A 23,774-nucleotide genomic window follows, 5' to 3' on the forward strand; every position below is an offset into this window, starting at 1 on the left:
TTATTATTAAATGGTGGATGACTAGCCAACCTCCCCGCCCCCCACAATGTTTTCATTTTTAAGCCGTCTTCAGAATTGTGCCTTTTACTATATCAGCTGTTTGTCCTGAATCTACCCCTCAGCAATGCCCTGGGTTGTGAAATATTTAGTCACATGGCTGCATTCCTTGATCCTAGCTTACTGTGGATGTTTCTATGCATTCAGGGTCTTTTCAAAGTGCCAGAATCTTTATTTGTAACAGGGAATGACAACACGCATGTGGTGCATTTAGCCATTTTCAGCTTACACTACTAAGTCAAGCTCTGATACCCCTGATAGCCACTCATCCCTAAAGGAACAGGCCCTTTTCTTTTCTGGAGTGTTTGTGGACATCTCTTTTATTTCAATTCTCATATGCATAGACAGTCAGGTGCTTTGCTTTCTCCCTTGTTGTGATCAGCATGTTAGACTGTGTCCTAGAGGGAAAGGAGAAATCCAGCAATCTCCTCTAAAGAGGGTCGCTATAGTAGGGTGAGCCCAGAGCTGCTGGGTAGCTTAGAAGAAAGGAGCAGCAGACTGAGCTGTAGGGGAAGCCCTGGAAATTAGGCTGAGAAGCCAGAGTAGGGCAGGACCTTGAAGTTCAAGGTTGAAGGAAGACTACTTTGTTAGGAAAGCAAACAAAAAAGCCCCACAACCCCAACCTGCTGAAACTAGAAGGAGGGATACATGAATATACCTAGCATATTCAAGGAGAACAGAGGACTCAAGGCCAGAAATCAAGACTGTCAGATGATATAAGAACAGGTGGTAATCCTACTCTTGAGAATAGCGTGAACTGGATTTATTTATCCCATCTTTCTTTACAGAGGCATGGAGGGAGCATAGGGGAGGATAACAGGCATAGTTGGAGATACACTCTGAAGGTTGTCTTACATCTCTGTGACTGATTTAATGAGGAAAGAGATTCACACCAATATGGGGACAGACTCTTTTTCTGGTTTCCTGTGTATCTCTGATGCTTAGCTAATAATTGTGCCTGTTATCTTCAGGGCACAGATTCATTCCATGACCTGGATGGAGGCAGGATGTTCCAGTCATTTCATAAGCAAAAAACTGTTCTTGTCCCAAGCTTCAATGCCTAAAGCAAATTTTGGCTGCTTCTGTTAATGGAAGCAATGGGCATTTTAGGAATCATTGGGAACATCTACACCTCAGTGTATGGTGAAATTGCTACTGCGCCATGCTTTAGTACTTCCTTTAGAGAGTACTAAAGCATGGTGTAGTATGGGAGGTTACTGTGCCATACATGCAGTGCATGGGTAGATTTTGCCACTAAGTTGCCATAGCAGCACACTATACCTGGGGAGCGCACCACTGCAGCAATGTAGCTGGCAATCATGTGTGGACACACATAATTACTACATCACCGGAGCATGCCATAAGGCGATGTAGCGCATCATTATGTCAACATAGTGTGATGTGTAGATGCGCCCAGTCTTTCTTTACTTTGAACTTGGTAATGGTCACTACCCTATAGGGACCTCACTCTGGCAGTTTCTATTGAGGAAGGGGGAGTAAGATAGGCATGAATGCTTTCAATTCCATACTTTGGCTTTCTTCCCTTCCCTTCCTTTTCCATTTGTGTGAAGTAGTGGAAAAGGCAGGCAAAGGCACTTGAAGACTTAGGCGAGAGTCTTGAAGCTCTCTTTGTTCTCTGATCTCTGAAGTGGGATGGGGGGGATGTTAACTTAAGCTCCAATGTTTTGCCTTTAGCAGGAGAGTAGTCAACTTTTTTGCTCCTATATCACTCCATCTTCTCCAACTCTTTCTTTGGCCCTCATCCTTAACCTTATCTAAAACAGGAAATTCAAGAAAGCACTGTGAAAGATCTCTCCAAAACACACATGTTGGAGTCATAAGACACAAAGCAGATACTTTGGGGCATTTTGGGGATGAAATAGACATGACAAAATGTAGCATTTCACCATCTCTTCTTCTTTGCTTGCAGGGCAGTCGTCTTGATGAGCAAAGATGTTCACTTCCAGCTCCACTCAAGGTCAGCTTAAGCCCTTGTTGCCTTGTGTTTTGCTGAGAATATCAAACAATTTCTTGCACTCCACTTTGGTCCTGGCTTTCTCATTCTCTCTGAAAGGACAAGGCATCTAGCATGGTGGTCTGCAATATTTTTACCAGCAGTCCAGAACGACCCAGTCTGAAAGTTGGGGTCTGAGGCTATGGGACAAGTGAAGCTCCCACTTCTTGGCCGTGGTACAGGTGAAACTCCTCACTGCTCAGGTGTGATGCAGGCAAAACCCACTGCCATCAAAATGCAACAGAAACCCCCAAGCTCTGTGGGCCATATCTAATGGATCTGTGAGCTGGATCCAATTCAGGGACCATAGGCTGCCCACCCCAGTCTAGCATTTGAAGCTCAAGAACTTGTGCTTGTTTATACTTACTTCAAGCTGCTGGAGGTGTGGCTTAACTGGGTAATATGATAAGACCAAAACAAAATGAAAACACCCCTAAAAATTCAAGAAAATTCAATCAGTTGATTTAATATTATTAATAATATCTTAACACTGGTGTGAGGGTTACTTGATTTTAATTTAGTTTACAAGATGTAATAATATTTATAAAATGGAAACTAATGCCAAGTCATATTACCTTCAGTAATAATTTCTCTCTACGCCCTTTGTGGACCTTGGTAAATACCAGCTGGTCAACCTGAAGCCTGACCATCTCCTTGCAATAAATCTGGTTTCTGTAAAGCTGAAGTAGAAGCCGGGGGTAGATTTCCACCTTACTTCCAGTAACCAGATTAAGTTTTTATATAGGTATAGATATATAGGATAAGCGTTGGCCAGCATAGTGTTTTCCTCTGGCCTCCTAGCTCCTACAGTTGTGAATCAAGAGAGAATACACAATGTGCCATGACACTTTGGGAAAGTATTTCTGGCAGGTATCTGCCTCCACTGTTAATGGCATAAAACCCCTACAGTCTCAGTGTAGTTATTTATTTGTAATGATATTGGGAAAGCTGAAGCTTATATGCCCTGTCCTGGAGTTTAATAAGTGATTGAAACCACATCAACTGAAAAAAGTTCTCCCTCTACAATCCAGTGCCATTTCAGTCAGTGTCAGATCTGTGTAAGTTGAACCCTTTCTGTTTTTAGCCAACAGGGGCTGATACCTTTACATTATTCCTATATACAGCAGCATGGCAGCTCTCTTCTTCTCCATTTTGAGTTGGAATTGGGATTCAAGGTGGTATGGCCACACATTGGCCCACCGCTAGATTACTTTGATTGATGTAGCCTGACCTAATGGGCCTGAAGTCATGGGTGACTGGTGCCTCCTGAGATTGGGGTGGGGGGCGGTGACCTCCTGGAGGAGCAGACAGCGGTGTCGGCAGTGGGGCTGGGGGGAGGTGGCGAGGGGTGATCACCCCCCAGAAGCTGGCGGCAGCAGCGGGGTGGCGAGCGGCAACCTCCCGCAGAAACCGGTGGCGGCGGGGTGGCGAGTGGTGATTGCCCGTAGAAGGCAGTGGCGGAGTTGGGGGGTGGGGTGGTGACCAGTGACCGCCCACAGAAGCCAGAGGCAGCAGTGGCCAGTCGTAAGGGAGGGGGCATGTGTCCCCCCCACCAGTCTCCTATGCCTGAAGTTTTTGTTTTTTAATACTGACAGCTAGGAAAGGCACCAAAACCTAAAATATTCTAAAGAAATGGGGGGGTTAAGGTGGGGGCATGTGGGAAAGAGGAGGAATAGTAGACAACTGGGCTAGATTCCTCAGTGAGCATGGCACCTTAAGGGCCTCCCCACATCTTGGTTTGTACTTTCAGAGGGAAGAGGAGTATATTCCATACCCCAGCATCCATGAGGTGAGTCACAGCCAGCCACCTACTGCTTCTCTGCTCTCTTTCTCCCTCCCTCTCAGTTTATTGGCTTCACAGAGTACACAAGCACAGATCCTCTGTTTGTCTGTACAGGTGTTACGGAAAGGTTGGCCATACCCCCTTATTATCTTACCCCAGTTTGGGGGTTACTGGATTGAAGGGACCACCCACAGTTTCTCCAACTTGACCCAGGTTCCGTCTGATCTGCCATCCCCTTGCAGTGGTAAAGTGAAGTTGGAGTGTGACCCCACAGCAAAGCTGTATCGCAAATACTTCCTTGGAAAGGTAAGGGGGACCTCCATCACCTCTCTACCCACCCTACCCTCCTGGCTAGACCAAACCTCAAGTCCTCCCTGAAGGGTTTAGGGTTAACTGCACTTTTTTATGGATCCCAGTCCCCAGCAGCCAAAAATGAATAAATAAGATGTTTCCCACTATTCAGCAAGCAATTTGTTACATCAGATGTGTTCTTTGTGGTCTGTGCACTGTTCTTCCGGTGCACTCTAGAAAAGACATGTTTCAGATATAATAAAGGAGATACTTTGTCACTTGTGTAGGCACAGACATAGACCTTTGGATGTGGAAGAAAAACAAATGTAAATCATACAGAGATAAAATGCTATACCCATGTTAGTCAGGAGTGAAGTGCTGAAGTCAGGTCAGCACAAATGGCCCAAGCATCCATCAGGAGCAGGCATGGGGAGGGGGACCACTCCTGCCCATCACTGCTGCTCCCATTCCAGCTGAGCCCAGCCCCCATGAAGCCTGGCTGGAGTGGACAGGAGTGGCTGTGAAGCTTCCTCCACCTTGGGACAGCACAGGAAGTAGCAGCAGCATGTCGGGGAGCAGAGGGAGGGGAGGGGACTCTGAGCACAGAGGGGAAGGGAGGGAATTTTTACCTGCTTTGGGGACATTAAAAAAGGCCTCAGAAGTTCCTGAAGTGTGGCCCAGTTTGAAAGGTGCAGGCGTGGCCCTACATTCCCTCTGGATCCATCCCTACCTACTTCTCAGGAGAGCAACCCATTTACCAGGCTACAGGTTAGAATAAGCACTCTTCACTTCTCCCATTAGGCCAATACGCAGGAAACAATACAAGATTCATGAGATGAGGAAGACAACAGCTAAATGGGGCATGGCTTTGCAGTCTAGTAATGAATACATTCCCCTGAGGAGAAGTGAGTTCTGGGTTAGGTCCTTGCTCCCACCACTTTATACATTTTACTCAATGGCTTTCTTTCTAATCCCCTCTTTTCTCTTTCTGGCATAAAAAATCTTGCATTCCTTGCTACACAGAAGCCCAGATTCAAAACTAAGGGCAAAGAATCTTTTCATTCTAGCTTATAGCCAAATGGTTGAAGTGCTGTCCTAAGAAATAGGGCTTTGAGCCCCCTGGTGAGAAGGAAATTGAATCAGTGTTCTGCTTCCTGGGTGAGTGCTACAGCCACTAAGTCACTTGTATATGAGGAGATAATTAAGGCACCCAAGTCTAGGCAGGAATTTCAGGCTGTGAATCCATTTAACTTAAGTGCCTAACTTTGAGCTGCATAAAGTCTCCTAACTCTGGAAAAGAGGTGGGATTTCAAACACACACCCCTCTGCAGTGTCGCATATTGTCAGCTACTCAGAGTGTTGTTTTCTGAGATGCCCAGGTTTCACTACAGGGGTGTAGGTTGTAGCCGTGTTGGTCTAAGGACATGAGCAGACAAGATTCTTTGGGCAAATCTGATATCTTTTATTAGACCAACTCAAATAGTTGGAAACATTCTTCTTAGCAAGCTTTTGAGGTTAAAAACCCTCTGTCAAGCTGGGGAGGCATCTGCAGTTGGTCTGTGCTCTTCCTGGATGGAATGAATAGCAAGGAAGCCAGAGGCTGGTATGCACGCAAGAAAATATGCAGTCAGTAAATATGTAAACTGAGGAGTTAGTGGGTGAGAGACAGGCCGGCAGTGCAGGGGGTTGGGGGAGTAGGGGTAAAGAATATAGCTGGTAAATAGTGGAGAGGTACCTGGGGAGTCAGATGTTAGGAAGTTTATAACGTGTTATAATTCCAATGTCTATATTTAGTCCATGATTTTTTGTATCCTGGAGGTTGATGAAGTGAAGTTCATAGGCTTGTCTGTGAAAAGTGTTTTGTAAATTTTTTTTGAGAATTAGAACTGAGAGATTGGAGAGAGTGGTTTTGTTGTGAGAATTGTACCCCCACAGGTAACTGGGTATTCTCGTCTTTAATAGATTTCCTGTGTGGATTCATTCTGGTGCATAGTTGTTGTTTGGTCTGTCTTATGTATTTTCCATCAGGACACTTTGGTGCATTGGATGAGATATATTACATTTCTGGAGGTGCAGCTGTAAGATCCAGGAATGTTAATGGTTCTGTTGTGGGGTGTAGTAATGGTGGGGGTGCTGCAGATGTGTCGGCAGGTTTTACATTTCTTGTTATGGCATGGTCTGGATCCATTAGGTGTGTTTTTGGCTGTAGGAAGTTTGCTTGTGGTGATGAGATTAGTGAGGTTAGTGAGCCAGTTCTCACTACCAAATTCATTTCTAAATGCCTAACATGGCTTTGTGAATTTCATCCCAAAGCCAACCACATATTTTTAGATGCTAAAATGATTGAAAGTTCCTTTATGACTATAACCTTTGAACCTACATGAAAGTTCCTTTATGAATAAGTCATAGAGGCTTGTACATTCAGTGCTGTGCATCCCAGGTTCTTTCCTTGCTAACGACTTGGGGATGGTGTTTCTATGATCCAGAAAGGGAAAGGGAAAGCTGTCACATGTCCTGAGAAGTGTCCTCCAAAGGACTGGAGGAAATTGGTAATAACAAGTAATCTCTAGGGATGCACCGATAGAGATTTTTGGGGCTGATACAGATAGTAAGTTTTTAAGGCAGCATATCTGCTGATACTGATCCGATTTCCGATACCCAGTTCTTCAGCTTGAAGAGCTGCATCCAACTGGTAAGTCTGGTGTGATGGAAGGGGAGGGAAGTGGTATGGGTGGTGGGGGCAGATCAAGGCCTCTGCGGTGAGAGAGGGGCTGGGGCTGGGGTAGGCATTGACCAGCTGGGGCGGGGAGGGGCGTGGGTCAGAGACATAAGCAGCTCATCTGGGGAGGAGTGTACCCCCCTGGATCTGCGCAGTGCGGGACGGGCTGCAGCTACAGGCTGGGCTGGAGCTAGGGTGCATGGGGAGTGGAGGGGCAGCTCATGGGGGGGGGGGGGGGGGAGGGGGGGGGGGGTGGGGGGGGGGCGCAGGAAGGGAGGGGGACAGCTCCCACCGCTGCGCATGGCTCATCTGGTGCTTGTCTGGCTGCTCCTACCACTCGTCTGGGAGGGCATGTGGGGCGGGGGGCATGCCCACAGATCTGCCTGTCCAGGAAGAGCCTGGCCTCAGCCTGCCCCGCCATGCCCTGTGGGCACACACCCCTCCCCTGTGTGCCTTCCTGGATGAGCAGCAGGAGCAGGGGCGGGAGCCTCCAGACAAGCACCGGACGAGCTGCATGCAGCGGCAGGAGCTGCCCACCCCATCCCTTCCCGTGCCCCGCCCCTCGACCAGATGCGCCTCTGTCACACACCTGCCCTGGCCCTGGCTGGGCAGTCCCAACCCCAACTCCACACCCTCCCTCACCTCAGGGACCTTGATCTGCCCCCCCACAACCTCCCCCCTCCCTCTCCCCTTCCACCACACCAGACTTACCAGCTGCACACAGCACTGCACACTGCCGGGCTGCGGTCCTTGCTGCCTATGTGCTGCACTGCAGCTGTGCGCACACATGGGCATTTATTGGACAAATTAGCGGCCGCATTGGGCTGATTTCCAATACAGAAAATTTTCTTTATATCAGTGCCGATCCGATATCAGACCAATGTATACTTTGGTACACCTCTAGTATTCCCTGGTGAGTACACTGTGGTAAGGAGCTTTTTTCTGACTTCCTGTTTCCAGGAGCACCAGAACTTTTACTCCAATGACACAACCTTGGGCTACCTAATTCTTTCTGTGAAGTATGAGCAGATTGAGAAGCAGGACAATCTACGCCTATTGCTAAGGTAACAGCATCCAGCTTTAAGGGGCACGTGCCATGCTCTGCTTCTGATCTTACTAAGCAGCTTTCCTGTGGCCCACATGTGGATACAGACTTCATGAGCTAATATGAATGGTTAAAAAAACCTTAGGAATGGTTACAGGGAAATCTGACTTGGGGTGGGCACCTTTTTATTAGACCATCTTTGAAAGTTCACTTCTTTTTACCTCCCAATTTCTCTCAATGGCCAGTTGTAGAAAGTTGAGGGTTCCAGTTGTGTTTGCAGGCTCATCTTTGGAACACCCCATACCAGCGGTGTAGGGACATGGCTGGCCACCCATGGCTAGCCACCCAAGTGGAAGTGGTGACTTTCAATTGCCACCACAATTGCAAAGATAAACAGGGCTGCTGGCAACAGTTGCTTTTTTTTGCCCTCACCCCGAACCTAAGTGTGTGCCTGAGGTGGTCACCCCTATCTCCCTGCCACCCCCAACCCCTGCCCCTTTCAGTTAATACTGTTTTCCCCATAGTAGGAGTGAGAGGAATCTGTTCCTCTCTTCTCTGCATAATGAGGTCCTACTGGGCAAGTGAGGGATGAATTTTTCCATAAGACCCCATTAGCTGTATCTGACCTTCCAAACAACCCTTTTTTTCTGTTTATTCTTTTAAATAGAGATATGTGGCCTTCTCTATGGGAAACTTAAAGAGGGACTGCAAATATTGTCTTTTTTGGAAGGACAAGGTAGCTAATCCTTACACACAGCCCCCCAACTTGATGGAGACAAGGTTTCAGGGGTAAATCTGATGTCTTTTATTAGACCAACTCAAACAGTTGGAAAAAAAATCTTCTTTGCAAGGGTTTGGACACAAACACCCTTCGCCAGGCTGAGGAAGCATCTGCAGTTGGTGTGTGCTCTTCGTTAATAGTTAAGGATCCAGAGGCTGGTATGCATGCAAGAAAGGCAGTCAGTGACAACATAAATAGGAGTCAATGGGTGAAACAGGTTTTTGGGGGAGAATGATTGTAGCTGGTAAATAGTGGAGCGGTACCTGAGGAGTCAAATGTTAGGAAGGTTATAATGTGCCATACATCCAATGTCATTTAGTCCATGATTTTTTTGTATTCACGAGGTTGATGAAGTGAAGTTCATAGACTCATCTATGAAAAGTGTTTTCTAAATTCCCTTTGAGGATTAGAACTGAGAGATTGGAGAGTGGCTTGGCTGTGAGAAATGTGCCCCCACAGGTAATTGGGTATTCTTGTCTTTGATAGATTTCCAGTGTGCATTAATTCTGGTGCTCAGTTGTTGTTTGATCTCTTCTATATTTTTTCTGTCAGGGCATTTGGTGCATTGCATGAAATATATTACATTTCTGGAGGTGCAGCTATAAAATCCAGGAATGCTGATGGTTCTGTTGTGGGGTGTAGTAATTGTGGGGGTGGTAGAGATGTATTGGCAGGTTTAGCATTTCTTGTCATGGCATGATCTGGATCCATTAGTTGTGTTTTTGGCTGTAGGAAGTTTGCTTCTGGTGATGAGGTTAGCGAGGTTTGGTGCTTGTTTAAAGGTTCGAATGGGTAGTTCTGGAAAGATCTCTTTAAAAGTGATCTATCTCTTTGGAGGAGTGTCCTTGTTGAGTGAAAGCCTTTTTGAGATTTGTGAGGTGATGATCATGGGTATTCTCCTCAGTGCAAATTTGGTGGTATCGGAGAGCTTGGCTGTATGTTACAGCTTGGTGTATTTAGGGTGATTGCTGGTTCTGTGCAGATATGTATGTTGGTCCATGGGTTTCTTGTATATCATGGTCTATATTTTACCATTCTGGATGGTGATCATCTTGTCTAAAAAGGAGATGTTGGTGTTGGAGTATTCAAGAGATAGTTTGATGGAGGGGTGATGATTGTTGAATTTCTGATGGAAATCAATCAGAGATTGCAGGTTTTCAGTCCAAATGATGACGATGTCATCAATATATTTTAAGTATAGCAAGGGTTTGATGGTGCAGTCCTTGTGGTATTCTTTTTCAAGTTGGCTTATAAAATGGTTGGCATGCTGTGGGGCCATTTTGGTGCCCATAGTTGTGCCCAGGGTCTGGAGAAAATGTTGGTTATTGAAAGTGAAGTTGTGTGTGAGGATGAAGCGTATACGGTCAGTAATATCTTTGGGTCTGTACTCTGAATTGTCATCTTGCTCTTTTAAGTATGTAAGACAGGCTTGGATGCCATCCTGGTGTGGGATGTTGGTATATAAGCTGGTAACATCCAGCATCCAACATTGAATCTGAAGTCGGAATGTTTTAAGGTGTTGGTGTTATTTCTCTGATGATTGTTTTGTGGTTGGGAAAGTTGTTCCTGGAATAATTGGTTTAATTTCTTCTTTTTATCTTGGATGGATGTTGTAGAAAATCTTTGGTAGTCTCTTTGTATACATTGTATAATATTAGGGAAGATGTCTGGATTTTTCTCTTTTAAATTGTTGTAGCATGCGGTGGTTTCCCTCCTGAGTTGATCTCTTCTGGAGTAGATTAGGTGAAGAAGATGATTTCTAATTTTCTCTGAAGTTCTCCTGCAGAGCTGTAAAGCATATTTGGAGTTGTGTATATAGTCAGAGGATTGTAGATGTTTAGTTTTTTGGGAACAGCGTTGTGTTGCTTGCATAAGCATAGACAATAAGTCGCTGTTGAGTTTGGCTTCTTTCTTTTTCTTGTTGTGTAGATTATAAGCTATGTATGTATGTCCCTAAATTTGGGTTTTTGGCTTGTGATCTAGGACTGGGTGTGGGTGTTCCACAGGTCCTCACAACAACCTACAAAAGTTCAGTACTACTGAGTGTATGTAGATGAAACGGGGGTTTACTTTGCCCTAAGTTGAAGCGATGGGTTTTTTAAAACACTGCTTCAATTTAGGGCAAAGTAACGCCCTGTGTCATGTACACCTGTGTCTTACCTGCCTCTCCAGTGGTGGGGAGGGGAGGGCAAGCTGCCGGTGGGCAGAGTGGTCCCTGGGCTGCGGGGTAGGGGCTGGTGTTTCCCTCCATGTTAGCAGTGCCCCCCTACCTCCCCAGGTGGCAGCTGCCCAGAGGCAGCCAGCTGAGGCGGTCCTGGGGCCACTGCAGCTGCAGAGGGAAGGACCGGGTCCCCATGCAGCTCATGCAGGCAGGCAGGCTCCAGAGGAAAAAAAAAATCAGGCTCGCTGTTTGTTTGTTTTTTTGGCTTTGGTGGAGTCTGCCTTCCCAGGCTGCTGCCAGGCTGTCTGTACGGACTACCTGCACAGCCCCTGAGTTGCACAGAGCCCGGTGCTTCGCGTAGGGCAGAAAACTAAAATTCCTCAGAGGTGTTCTAGTTTGCTGCGCCCCGAAGTCATTTAACTCTTCTTAAGTCTCTTACGCCGCCACGTGTGCTGCAGCGGCTGGAATTAATGCACAACATGTGCAAACACCAACACCATTAAAGCAGTGCAAAAGCATTTAACCTGCTTTACAGGGTCATGCACACATGCCCCTTGTTTTGTGTACACACACCCTTTGCCACCACCAGCAACCACAACCAGAAGAGTTCAGTCCCCATAGACCAGAACAGTAGTCCCCATCCAGTGGCACACAGGGAAAATGTTGTCTGCAAGACCCTCTAGTGCTGTTCACAGCTGCAGGAAGTTTTGCTCTCCATAGACTACAGCAAGTTACTTGATTAACCAATGGACCAATGAATAAGCTAAGCTAAAGGAATAACAATTAAAATGCATTTGATATACATTACCATCCTCCCTAGCCCAAGAGGTGTAGAGAAACCTAGAGGTGGGACAGGGCCATATAGAAGAGAATATTTTGCTTTTATATCCCAGTGCAGATGGGGAATGCTGCAGAGTTCAGGGACAAATAGTTTTCTAGGAAACGTAGGGAGGGTTAAAAGCTGTTCCAAAGAATATTTATTTCTGAACACAGAAACAGACTTGGAAGGCACTGGTGGCTGGTTGAAAAATAAAACAGAACTGACCCCTTCCATCATCTTGCCTCCATGCAGTAAGACTTAAGTATGGAGTCGGCAGACTACCCAAAGCCAGGTGGAAGGGAGCAGTTTCCATGACCTATGAGGATCATTTTGTGGATGAGGTAGCACATTTTGGATAGAGAAATAATGTATTTGAATCCCATTCTTGTCCCAATATATTCCATTCTGTGTTAATGAAATATGATGTAGCATATGTAGGAAAAGGTCCCAAAGAAATGATGGTGATTACACTGCTGCAACCCCATTATTTCTGTCTTATCTTTTGGTCATCTTAGATATTTTATGTGTATATCCTAGCTAAGCTAATGTGCAAACCTGAGAGCTATCTTTCTTCCATAAATAGAGATCTGAAGGGACTGCAACAACCTCTTCAAGGAACCAGAGTAATTATTACATGGATTTTTCTTTGGCATCTGTTCTAATCATTTTGTTTGTTATGTCAGGACTCGAACTGGCACCAAACATGACTTAATCCCCATTTCCTGCCTGAATGAGTTTCCCAATGCTGTTCAGATGGCAAAGGTGAGATCCCTACTTAGTATATTCACTCTCACACATGCTGTCTAGCTCTGTTTGACTATTACCTTTTAGCTTCTTTTTGCTCACTTTTCTCTTGTCCCACTTTCTCCTATGGAATTCATCTTTTCATCCTTTCCCTCTCCATTCTACTTCCTTTGGGAAGAAGGAAATTGAAAACAAAGCAGAATAATATTATCTCATGTAAATCTATGGTACACCCACACCTTGAATTTCATGTGTAGTTCTGGTTCCTCCACTCTACCTCCAAGAGGATATAGAAGAAGTAATAGAAGAGGTACAGAGAAGAGCAACACGATGAGCAGGGGCATGGAGGGGTTCCGCATGAGGAGATGCTAAATAGATCAGGACTTTTCAGCTTAGAGAAAAGACAATTGAGATATAGAATACAGGGCTAGAAAGGCTCTGAGCTTACCCTGTATGGCATCTATTACTGTAACCTTTCTTAGGGCAATTATGCTGTCTGCAAGCTGATCTTCGTTTCTCTTCTCCTATTTGACAGCACTGGAGACTCTTTAGCTCTTTCCAAAATCATAGATCCATCCATGATAACTAGACTTCAGCAGCAGCTATGGTTTCAGCTTTAGTTAAGCAGGACATAATTCTGGAAAAAAAATATTTTCTTCATTCTGCCTTTCAAAAACAAGGTGTGTGTTATATTCTGGGGTGTGTAGTATGCAAGGAAATAGCTATGTTCTTTTCTCCTCATTTTGCATTAGATTTTATTAGCAAGGATATCTGCCAAATGGTCAAGAAGCAACATCCTTCTTATCCTGCCTGCAACCATAATTCACTCTCTATCATGGCAATGCTGAGTGATAACCATATTTCTCTCTCTCCCCTGACAGCTGCTCTGTGAAGATGTGAATGTTGACCGATTCTTCCCTGTTCTCTACCCCAAGGTATGCCTTCAACTCCCGTGTGTCTCTTGCATTAGGGGCCTGCTGGTGGGATGCAACTGAGACTATTTTTATCCCTCCCCCAGGCTTCACAGCTCATTGTTGCATTCGATGAACATGTTATCAGCAATAACTTCAAATTTGGGGTCATATACCAGAAACCTGGCCAGGTGAGTGATCTCTGGGCCCTCTAGTGCACAGTCCTTAAGTTCAATCATATAAAACAAGGCTGTCCACCCCTGACTCTTGCCACTGTTTGCACCATACTGTGTGTGAATGGTGCCCACCCCATGCTGCACTGCCTTGTGCCTGAATGTGCTCTTTGCTGTTCTGCACCTTGCTGTATGCGAATGCTCCCCCCTGGACTGCACTGTGTCATGTACAAATGCTCCCTTCCCCGCACACGGCAGCAAACTATAGTACACATGGGTTCTCCCCCTGCATAGTGCCATGTGTGAGGCCCCCAGTTCCCTCCCCAGCTCTCGAGGCTGCGGGCGATTCTGCCACACCCTGCAATGCTCTGGGGGTGGGGAAAGGAAGCAGAGGGAAGAGGACCCTAAAGCACTTGGCTCCCCATAGCAATGGGGGAGTAGTGGGAGGGCAAAACCCTGGGGGTAGGAGCAGGGCACATATTAGTCCTTCATGGGCTGCATTATGGTCCTAACATAAGATAACCTTTCTAAATCTAAGGCCCAGTATAAGTTACCATAACCCAACCTGGGAATAGCTTCCCACTATTGTGGGAAACCTCAATCCCATACTGGTCAGAATAGTCTTAGTAGTGCCAAAAACTGGCACTTTTATTACTTACACTCTCAGTTTTAGGGCTTCCTCCTTTCCCTGCTACAACATCGTTGGAGCGCAACCAGGAAATGGTGCCACTTGCAAGCATTTACTTTCTTAGTCCTTTTTTTCTGAGGACTCCTTGCAGCTGTCAGTACATCCTGACCTCCTAAGATCTTCTCCTTCAGGACCCCAGGAGGTATTGAAATCCCATGTTCATCCAGTTCTTCAGGTTTCTCTCCCTTTGCAGTCTCTGAGGGGATAGGTCACCTTGCTGGTACTAGAAATGATTTACATTCCTGGAGGACAAAACCTCTGTTTTATGTGAAGGAAAAGGAGACAGCTTTTTTTCTTTGAATGAAGGAGTTTAGGGCCCTGCACCTTGGGAAGACTCCAATGGCCACATTTCATTCCACCTATTAGCCATGTAAATAGACTTCAGTGCTTATGTGTGATTCTATTGCACCTTTCTTGTGTCCTGAAAATCAGTTAATGCAAAAGGTTGGTAGATCTCCTCCTCCTTGTTGCTTTTTGCCACTCAATTTTAAACATAAATGATGGTATGTTAGAGAAGTAGATGCATTAATGAATTTTCTGAATTCACCAGGGTGACACATAATTACACTTAGGAGCCAAAGTCCACTTATATGCCTAATAAGCAAAATAGACTCTGTCCCTAAGTGCAGAAAAAGCAATGAGGGCCTTCCTCATGCCTGCCTGCCTGCCTTCCTTCTCCAGGCGAGGGGTAGGTTTGTATAAGGAATAACCGCTGGTTCTGGCAACTTCTATCATCTCTTCTCTCAACTTTCAGACCACTGAGGAAGAGGTCTTCAGTAACACTGAGGAGAGTTTGGGCTTCCTGGAGTTCCTGGAGTTCCTTGGAGACAGGATCCAACTGCAGGATTTTCGTGGGTGAGTAGCCAGCGCAGCACAGGGATTACAAATAAACATAGCTGCCATCAGACGTATTACCCGTATGAAACATTGTTATGGACAGCCCAAAACAGAACTATGGGCTTTCAGGTCCCAAATCCAGCCATGTCTTCTTTTGGGAGGTTTATGTTCTCCCTGTGGTCAAGATGCCAAAAAGCCATGTCCCTGATCCAGCCATTTTACCGTACAGGCCAATTTTTTTAAAGGAGTGTGTAATCTGAGACTCACAAGGTGCATCTACACATGCAATTAATGAATACATTCTGGCTCAATTTGTGCTGGAGCAAACTAATCCCAATATTACCATCTACATGCACATTTAAGCACAGTAATTTACTCTGCTGTCAGATAGTACCTGTGTCTGTCAGGACCATCCTACACCAGAGTAAATTAATCTACTGCACCATAATTGTGGTACATGTGTAGACAGTGGTGCTTTACTGAGCAAAAAATTAGTCTACTGCATAGTAAAGCGCACATGTAGACACACCAACAATGTCTGTGGGGCAGCCCAGAATGGCTTGGTCTGTATTTCTTCTGAAATCTTACTAGAGTTCTAGTCCCTGATGGCACTGTTTGCTTGCATGTCTCAGTCCCCAAGATGACTTGGCCCTCACTCCTAGGGACTCCCTGGGTTTGGGCCTGATTGCTGGGAACTGAGCTGAAAAGTTTGAGAATTTTGATTAGGAATACCATGGAGCTTCTGCAATGTTTTTTCACTCAGATGTTAGACTTTGTGTCTGACAAACTCAGTCTGGCCCACCCCACAGGAACCAACCAAAAGTGAAAGAGCTTTGATCAGGTGTACACAGTGATAATTTTAGGTGCCAGTGAACATTATAATCTTGGTCCTTTTTCTCTGCTTCTGTGTGACATGCAATGCTCCCCACTCAACTGAGACAGAGGTTTCCAAGATTGCATGGTTCTTCTAAGGGTCTACACTTGACTTGGATAGACTCCTTGCATTAATTTTTGGAGTGTATGGAATCTATCAATTGGTGAGCTATTAAAGTTGTCTCTGATGATAACCTTGACATACAAGCTAGTGTTACTGTGTCTCCTTTCTTTCCTTCCCATCATTCTCTCACTCAATCCATCCTGTCTAATTCACCACATGGAACTGATACATTTAGGTTCCGGGGAGGTTTGGATGTCACTAGGGGTCAAACAGGCACTGAATCAGTCTATACAAATTTCCGAGGCAAGGAGATCATGTTCCATGTGTCTACGAAGCTGCCCTTCACAGAGGGAGATGCTCAGCAGGTACTGTAAGGAGAAGGATTGAATGATTCAGCAAGATTGGCAGGTGAATTGTTTGATGCAAATAGGATCTGCCTTAGAATTGATTCAAGCAGGGAATGATTAAGGGTGGGGATGAATTAGTCCTTGGGGTTTAGAACAAGTTGGGCTTCCAAATGGGGGATGTAATAGTGCGGGTAGTGGTTAAGGTGCTGACCAAGAAGCTACTTTGGAAGTGCTGATGGGATTAGTGCCTGGCCATGGAATCTCCACTCTAACTATTTTTTCCCCCATTTCACTTGCTCCCAGCTACAGCGGAAGCGTCACATTGGGAACGACATTGTAGCCATCATTTTCCAGGATGAAAACACACCCTTTGTTCCTGACATGATTGCTTCTAATTTCCTACATGCCTATGTGGTGGTACAGCTTACATATGATGCCAGCAGGGAAACCTTATACAAGGTATATACAGCCAATGGGCTCCTCTGTGCATTGGAAGTTCCCTCTACTGTTGTAGTTTTCAAGTGCCTGTTGTGGTTTGAAAAAGCACACAGCTTAAACTTTGAACATAAACTTTGTTCAGCTTTTATTTTATTTATCCTCTCAGCCAGGTGATCAGACTAGCAAATAACAGGGATAGTACTGGCTTAAACACAGTAGTGCATTTCTATTCCACCTGTTTTAGACAGGACAAGTGCTTACATCACGCATGCATCATTACCAACATATCTTTTGCTGATTAATGAACTTAATCAACTTTTGTACATACTTTTTGCATCTATTCTACAGGGTTTAGTTGTACCATTCTACATGCTTTCCTTACCTATTATTCCAGTTTATACAGATTCTATCTCAGGATGCTCCTGAGTAGATTTCCAGTGTTTTGCTGTTTTCCACCAGTCTCCTGACGTGTAGGCTATTGACTCCTACTGCTCCAGGCATGCCTTATAGTCTACTCCTTTTTAATTTCCTTTCATTGCTTCTGGTGACTACAAGTTTTGTTTCCATGAAAACTAAGCTTAATGTCCTGACAACTGGCTGGACGCATATATTTTCAAAGACATTCTACCAGGGTGTGAGTATATCATTTTTTACACCTCCTGCCTATTCTTTTTGCCATTGGATAAGGTTATTTATTAGCAACAGTGTTTTTACTTCACCTTTATTAAAGAGATTATTTCATTATGCAGCTCTATGATGGACGTGCAGCTCTATGATAGTTATGACATTAATCTGGATAAATTTACTGACATAGCTACCTGCTCCTCCAGGATGTTGTCAGTCACGCTAAGCCAGAAAGCATTAGTCCCAATCTGGATTGTAATTATTACACTTAAGCAGATCCCTTCCCAGCCTTTTGGACAGGTTTCTCTCCCTATGGTGAAGCTGTGGCATCCCAAAGTCCATTCAGTCTCTGTGAGCCATACCCTAACCAGATGTGACTGTACCAGTTGGGCCCAGTCTCTTTCACTGCTTTTATCTGGCACCTCTGAATAGCATTTGCATAGCTAGTAATGGTAAGATTTTTTGCAATATACCTGATTAACTTCAAGGCTATCTTCAGTGACCAGTTTAAGGCTTGGGTAGTGCTGAGCAGAAATATTATTGACAGTTATTCCAGCATTGTTTACATAAAATACCTTTTTGGTTTTTCCCTCTCATTCCCAACATGACAGTAACTGTGGCCTCATACAACTGGTCATTTGGTATCCTTTACATCTTATCCAATTGTAGATGCATACTCTGCAAAACTACCTCCCCTTTTCTTTGTAATTGTTCTAAAACCCAAGTGCTGTTGATGAATTGTGACCATCATCCCATTTCTAAATCTCTTATTCCATTATTTAGATGATTAACTAGTTGATTACCACAAATTACACATGCAGTAGTGAATGATGCATCTTTGCCTTCTATACCACATGTAATACTATGAACAATAATGTATGATTAGAGGCCTTGAGACTAGGTCATACGAGGAAAGGCTGAAAGACTTGGGAATGCTCAGCCTAGAGAAGAGAAAACTCAGAAAGGACTTGCTGGCAGCCTATAAGTATATCAGGGGTGTACATCAGGGTCCAGGGGAACAGCTATTCACCAAGGCCCCCCAGTGTAGGACAAGAAATAATGAGTGCAAACTGACTGAAGATTGCTTCAGGCTAGACATAAGGAAAAACTTCTTTACAAGTTGAGTGCCGAGGCTTTGAAACAGGCCCTCCCCAGAGGTGGCACAGTCATCCACCCTGGCAATCTTCAAAAAGCGTCTCAACGCCCATCTTGCTGGGGTCATCTGATCCCAGCAGTCTTTCCTGCCCAAGTGGAGGGGGGGCTGGGCCTGATGATCCATAAGGTTCCTTCCAGCCCCTAACAACTATGAAACTATAAAACGTTGATCCATTCTAAATTATTGGCATTACGTGTATATTTTCAATAATGGTGGCAGTTTGTCTTAACCACATACTACTTGTTCTTCCTACTGTTTTAATGGTTTCATCCAGTTTAGTTACTAGTTTATTAACCCTTAAGTTTAGCCCATCAATATTTGTTGAATTCCATACAGTCATTCCCAGACCTGTTCTTTCCATTGCATGTTTAAAACATTTCTCTTTTTTCCACATTAATTCTAAGCTGTTTAGAGGTTTTGCCTGATTGTGCCCCCTATTGATGTCTATTTTGATTTCCTTTTTGCACCATTTGATACAGCATATGGCTGAGCAACTCATGTTCAGTAAAATCTAGAGTATAGTCCATTAATTTGGGGTTTCACTAGCAAAACATTTTTATTTGGGTGTAGGCAGATTCCATTAATGGGTTATGGTTCTAGGGTGGGGCACGGGCATCATTTTTCAAACTGGCCAAACTGGGGAGTTGCAGACAAGCCATTGGCCTTATTTCTGCTTGAGTCACAAGGGGAACAATTGCATTTTAAATCAGGGTACTGCTATGGTGCAGGGGGATCTCCCTCTACTTCAAGCAGGATGCAGGTGTGCATATGTCCACAATCTACAATCTACCTTAGGTTTTGCCCAGATTCCCTCAAACTGTTACATTAAGACATGGGTCCATCCAGCGGCATCCAGTGTGAGCTGGATCTGGTCTGACTGAGGAGTTTTTATAGATCCCACTATAAGTACCATAGGTGCAATACCACCATCTTTTATCTGCCACAACTGTAAGTTTGCCAAGTCAACAATGAATTTCATTTGTACTTACACTGAGCCCCCTAGGTTTTCTTCCTGATTGTTGGCAGCCATATCATGTTGTCCTGTCCAGTCTTGAGTTGCTTGTGATTCTGCTATGACCATTATTTGTAGTCTTCTGATTATTCCTTGATTTTTTTTTCTGTTTAGTTCCCTCCTCATGAACTGCTCCCTGCACGGCCCTGCCTGCAGAGCCTGCACTCACTGCAGGGGCATGTAGGCAGTAGATCACAGGTCTGCCCCAACCCTGGTCCCATGCTGTCACCACCCCAAGACTCCAGCCTGGTCTCAGAGTAGCTCCTTGCCCAGCCATGCTCCCAGCCCATGCAGCTCCCAGCTGGTCTATAGGGAGGCCCCAGGATTGCGGGGCCATGGCAGGGTGGGGCCGAAGCCAGGACTGGGGCCATGAAAATGGCTGCCCAGCCCGGAGTCTGCCCGCAAAATCTGCTGGCGAGCACCTCAAGTTTGGTAGATCCTTACCAATTAGTGAGAATTTCTCTCTTTCATATGACATTTTAGGATTACAACATTCATAGATTAATACCTAAATTTGATAAGCATTTGACTGCTTCAGGGGTAGCGGCATGGGTTGATTTTAGATCACCATTAAATGATCTACTCAGGCAATCATTCTCAATGTGTTGTACTGTCTGAAAAATTGCACTGTGATAGCAACCCAGACTCTCTTTGATTTTCCATTTATGGAGTAGGTAGTGAGTAGTAGAAGCAGTAGTAAGGCTAAAGGTACTGGACTGAAATGGAACAGAACTTGTATACCATGGGTAACATGCTTCAAGGTACCTAAGCTCCAGACAGCAGAAGCAGTTCAGACATGCCTCTGTGCTTAATGTTTCCTGTTGGCTACTGCTAGGCACCTCTAGGCTTTTTGGTATCCATTTTGGGGACATCTCCCCATTCTCCATGCAGAGCAGCAGGTGTCTAAACCTGCTCAAATTGGATTGCCCTTAGAAATCATAGAAAACTAGAGTTGGAAGGCACCTCAAGAGGCCATCTAGTGCTACCCCCTGCTCAAATGTTATAGTTACCCTTATTGAACTTCATGAGATTTCTTTTGGTCTAATCCTCCAATTTGTCCAGGTCACACTGAATCCCAGCCCTACCCTCTAGGGTATCTACTACTCTCCCCAGCTTGGTGTCATCTGCAAACTTGCTGAAGGTGCATTCTGTGCCATCTTTCAGGTTGCTGATGAAGATATAAAACAAAACCAGCCCCAGGACTGACCCCTGGGGCACTCCACTTGAAACTGGATGCATATCTTCTACTTCCCTCAGCTTGGTGTTATCTGCAAATTTGCTGAGGGTGCACTCTATCTGATCTTTCAGGTCATTGATGAAAATTATGAACAAAACTGGCCCCAGGACCAACCCCTGGGGCACTCCACTTGATACCGGCTGCCAAGTAGACATTGAGCTATTGACTACTACCTCTGAGGTCGATGATCCAGCCAGTTTTCTGTCCACCTTACAGTCCATTCATTCAAACCATACTTTCTTAGCTTGCTTGTGAGAATGTTGTAGGAGACCATATCAGAAGGCTTGCTAAAGTCAAGGTATATTATATCCGGTGGTCTTTCCACATCCACAGAGCTAGTCATTTTGTCATGGGAAGCAATCAGGTTGGTCAGGCATGACTTGCCCTTGGTGAATCCACAATGCCTGTTCCTAATCATCTTCTCCTCCAAGTGCTTAGAAATGGATTCCTTGAGGGCCTGCTCCATGATTTTTCTAGGAACTAAGGTGAGGCTGACTGGTTTGTAGCTCCCCAGATCTACCTTCTTCCTCTTCTTAAAAATAGGCACTATATTTACCCTTTTCCAATTATCAGGGACCTCTCCCAATTGCCATGAGTTGTCAAAGATAACGGCCAGTGGCTCTGCAGTCATATCGGCCAATTCCCTTAGCACCCGAGGGTGCATCGCATCTGGCCCCATTGTTACACCAATGACCAATTTGCTCAAATGATGAGTGAGACCTTATGAGAGGGACAAGGCAAGATGCCGCATTTATTGATTATAAGATTCAAAAGAGCACTTATATATACACACACACACTCACTCCCAATTACTCTGCAGATGTTATAGTTACCAAAGTCCGTTGCTCCATGCTGCACTAGGTGGCTGGCCCAGGCATATGAGGTAAGGGAGCAGGGGATGCAGATGCGTCTGCTCCAGTGAAGTTTGCGAGTGTTACCCAATTTCTGGATGCTAAGTCTCTCTCTTTTATAGGGGTTATCAAGTTGGTGTCGAGTGACTGGTCTGCCTTTTCTGATTCTGTGCCTTCTTTGTCTGAATCTCAGTATTTTTCCATCCTGGCATATGGTTAGGCTCATACATCAATGTCCAAAGTGTTGCTCTTCAATCACTCTGTTTACAACATTCCTTCTTTTATCATCAGTGTAGGCTGTGCCCATCATGAAGCGGAGTCTCTAGCCTCAAGATGTTTTGCAAACCTTGTCTTATCTTCACCTGGTACAGACTGGTTTTTTCAGCCTTCCTCAGCACAATCCACTATTTGGTAACTTGTCGACTGACACGTAGCTTACTTTTCTTTTCCCCCATCCTTCTAATGTTAGTCCCTCGCTTGGGTGATATGTATTTCCCTACTGGCTTTGTCATCTTTTTTTGGATTCACAATCCCCACTAATTCTTTGCTGTTTGTGAGCAACAAGTTGCGAAGATAATGGCCCCTAGTTGCCTCTGTTACCTAGATCAGTGGCTCTCAGCCTTTTTTGTACTGGGACCCATTTGTAAACACTGATGGCCAGTCCTAACCCAGTAAATAGTTTAAGTAGAAGACACACAAGTATTATGGCCTCAAAATATTTATTTCACTCTACAGGTTAAAGCAGTTCAACAGTCTTAATTTTGAAGAGAAAAATCAACATCAACAGGAAAACATTAACAGCAATAGCAACCCTCTCTCACTCCCAAGTAACATTTATCATTGTACAATTTGAACAAATACTGTAAACTGATCTGCTGGTGCCTCTCACTCCTGACCCAACCCTCCCGGCCCTGCTGGTGCCCTTCACTCCTGAACCACAGCTCCCCGCTGCCAGGCCCCAGCTCCCTAGTATGTGGGGCAGAGAGTGCGCATATGGGGTTCAGGTGGGGGGGTATGGGGGGCATATACCCCCACCCCAGATTTGTTCACCCACAATGGGCACTGCAACCTGGGTGGACTGGCATGGACAGGATCCACCTTTGCAATGCCCATGCTGCCTGCCATCCCGCCTCCCTTCCAGGGTAGAGCCATGGCCTGAGGGGAGTGGTGGCAGCAGCAGTGGTCTGGCCATGGTGGTGAAGTAGAGCTGTGGCCTGGTGCATGAGTGGCTGGCAACAGGAGGAGAGAGCAGTATGCTTCCTGCGCCCTGTCCATTACTTCTCGCACTGCTGATGGTGCAGCTGGCACTGGGTCCTGGCAGCGGCAGAACAAGTCCCTAACCCAGAGATTTTTAACAGGCCTATCTCCAGTTTCATACTGGAGCTCTGAGCAATCATATGGCTCTTTTACATAAAGTGCAACTCTTCCTCCTCTTCTCCCCTGCCCATCCTTCCTGAACAGTTTATACCCATCCTTCATGACAGCGTTCCAGTCATGTGAGTTATCTCACCAAGTTTCTGTTATTCCAATCGCATCATAGTTCAGTGACTGTGCAAGGACTTCCAGTTCTTCCTGCTTGTTTCCCAGGCTCCATGCATTTGTGTACAGGCACCTGAGGTAAGTAGCGATTTGCCCTAGTTTCTCAGAAAGAATGAGAACACCTCCTCTGTTGCCCACTCCTTCTTGTGCTTCCTCCAGGTCGCTTGTCTCCCTACTTACCTCAGAGTTTTGATCTCCATCCTCTGGTGGACCTAGCTTAAAGCCCTCTTCAATAGGTCAGAGAGTCTCTCTGTGAAGATGCCCTTCCCTTTCTTCATCAGGTGAAGCCTGTCTCCTCCTAGCAATCCTTCTTCTTGGAACATCATCCCATGGTCAAAGAAACCAGAGTCCTGCTGGTGACACCATCTGTGCAGCCATGTGTTGATCTACAGGATGCACCCACTCCCCTTGACAAGAAGAATCAAGGACCACCTGAGCCCCCATCCCCTTTACCCTTGCACCGAGAGCCCTGTAGTTACTTTTGATCTACCCAGGGTCTCCCCTGGTGGTATCATTGGTGCCCACATGAATGAGCAGCATGGGGTAGTAGTCAGAGGGCCAGATGAGTCTTGGTAATCCCACCGTGATATCTTGGTTTTGGGCTTCAGG

General features: G+C 45.3%; 1 protein-coding gene across 1 annotated transcript in view; it reads left to right on the forward strand.

Moving 5' to 3' along the window:
* Positions 1-874: 874 nt before the first annotated feature.
* The window catches only part of LOC102388433 (rap1 GTPase-activating protein 1-like), a 78,793-nt gene continuing 55,893 nt past the window's right edge, over positions 875-23,774 (forward strand). Inside the window, exons 1-10 of the mRNA XM_025200724.1 lie at positions 875-2,035; positions 3,822-3,860; positions 3,969-4,160; positions 7,825-7,928; positions 12,355-12,433; positions 13,297-13,350; positions 13,434-13,517; positions 14,942-15,042; positions 16,197-16,326; positions 16,612-16,767. Of these exons, the coding sequence (XP_025056509.1) occupies positions 1,943-2,035; positions 3,822-3,860; positions 3,969-4,160; positions 7,825-7,928; positions 12,355-12,433; positions 13,297-13,350; positions 13,434-13,517; positions 14,942-15,042; positions 16,197-16,326; positions 16,612-16,767 (1,032 nt within the window). The 5' untranslated portion in view covers positions 875-1,942. The remainder of the gene's footprint in view (positions 2,036-3,821; positions 3,861-3,968; positions 4,161-7,824; positions 7,929-12,354; positions 12,434-13,296; positions 13,351-13,433; positions 13,518-14,941; positions 15,043-16,196; positions 16,327-16,611; positions 16,768-23,774) is intronic.

The sequence above is a fragment of the Alligator sinensis genome, unplaced genomic scaffold (assembly GCF_000455745.1).
Source record: "Alligator sinensis unplaced genomic scaffold, ASM45574v1 scaffold161_1, whole genome shotgun sequence".
NCBI classification, from domain to species: Eukaryota; Metazoa; Chordata; order Crocodylia; family Alligatoridae; genus Alligator; species Alligator sinensis.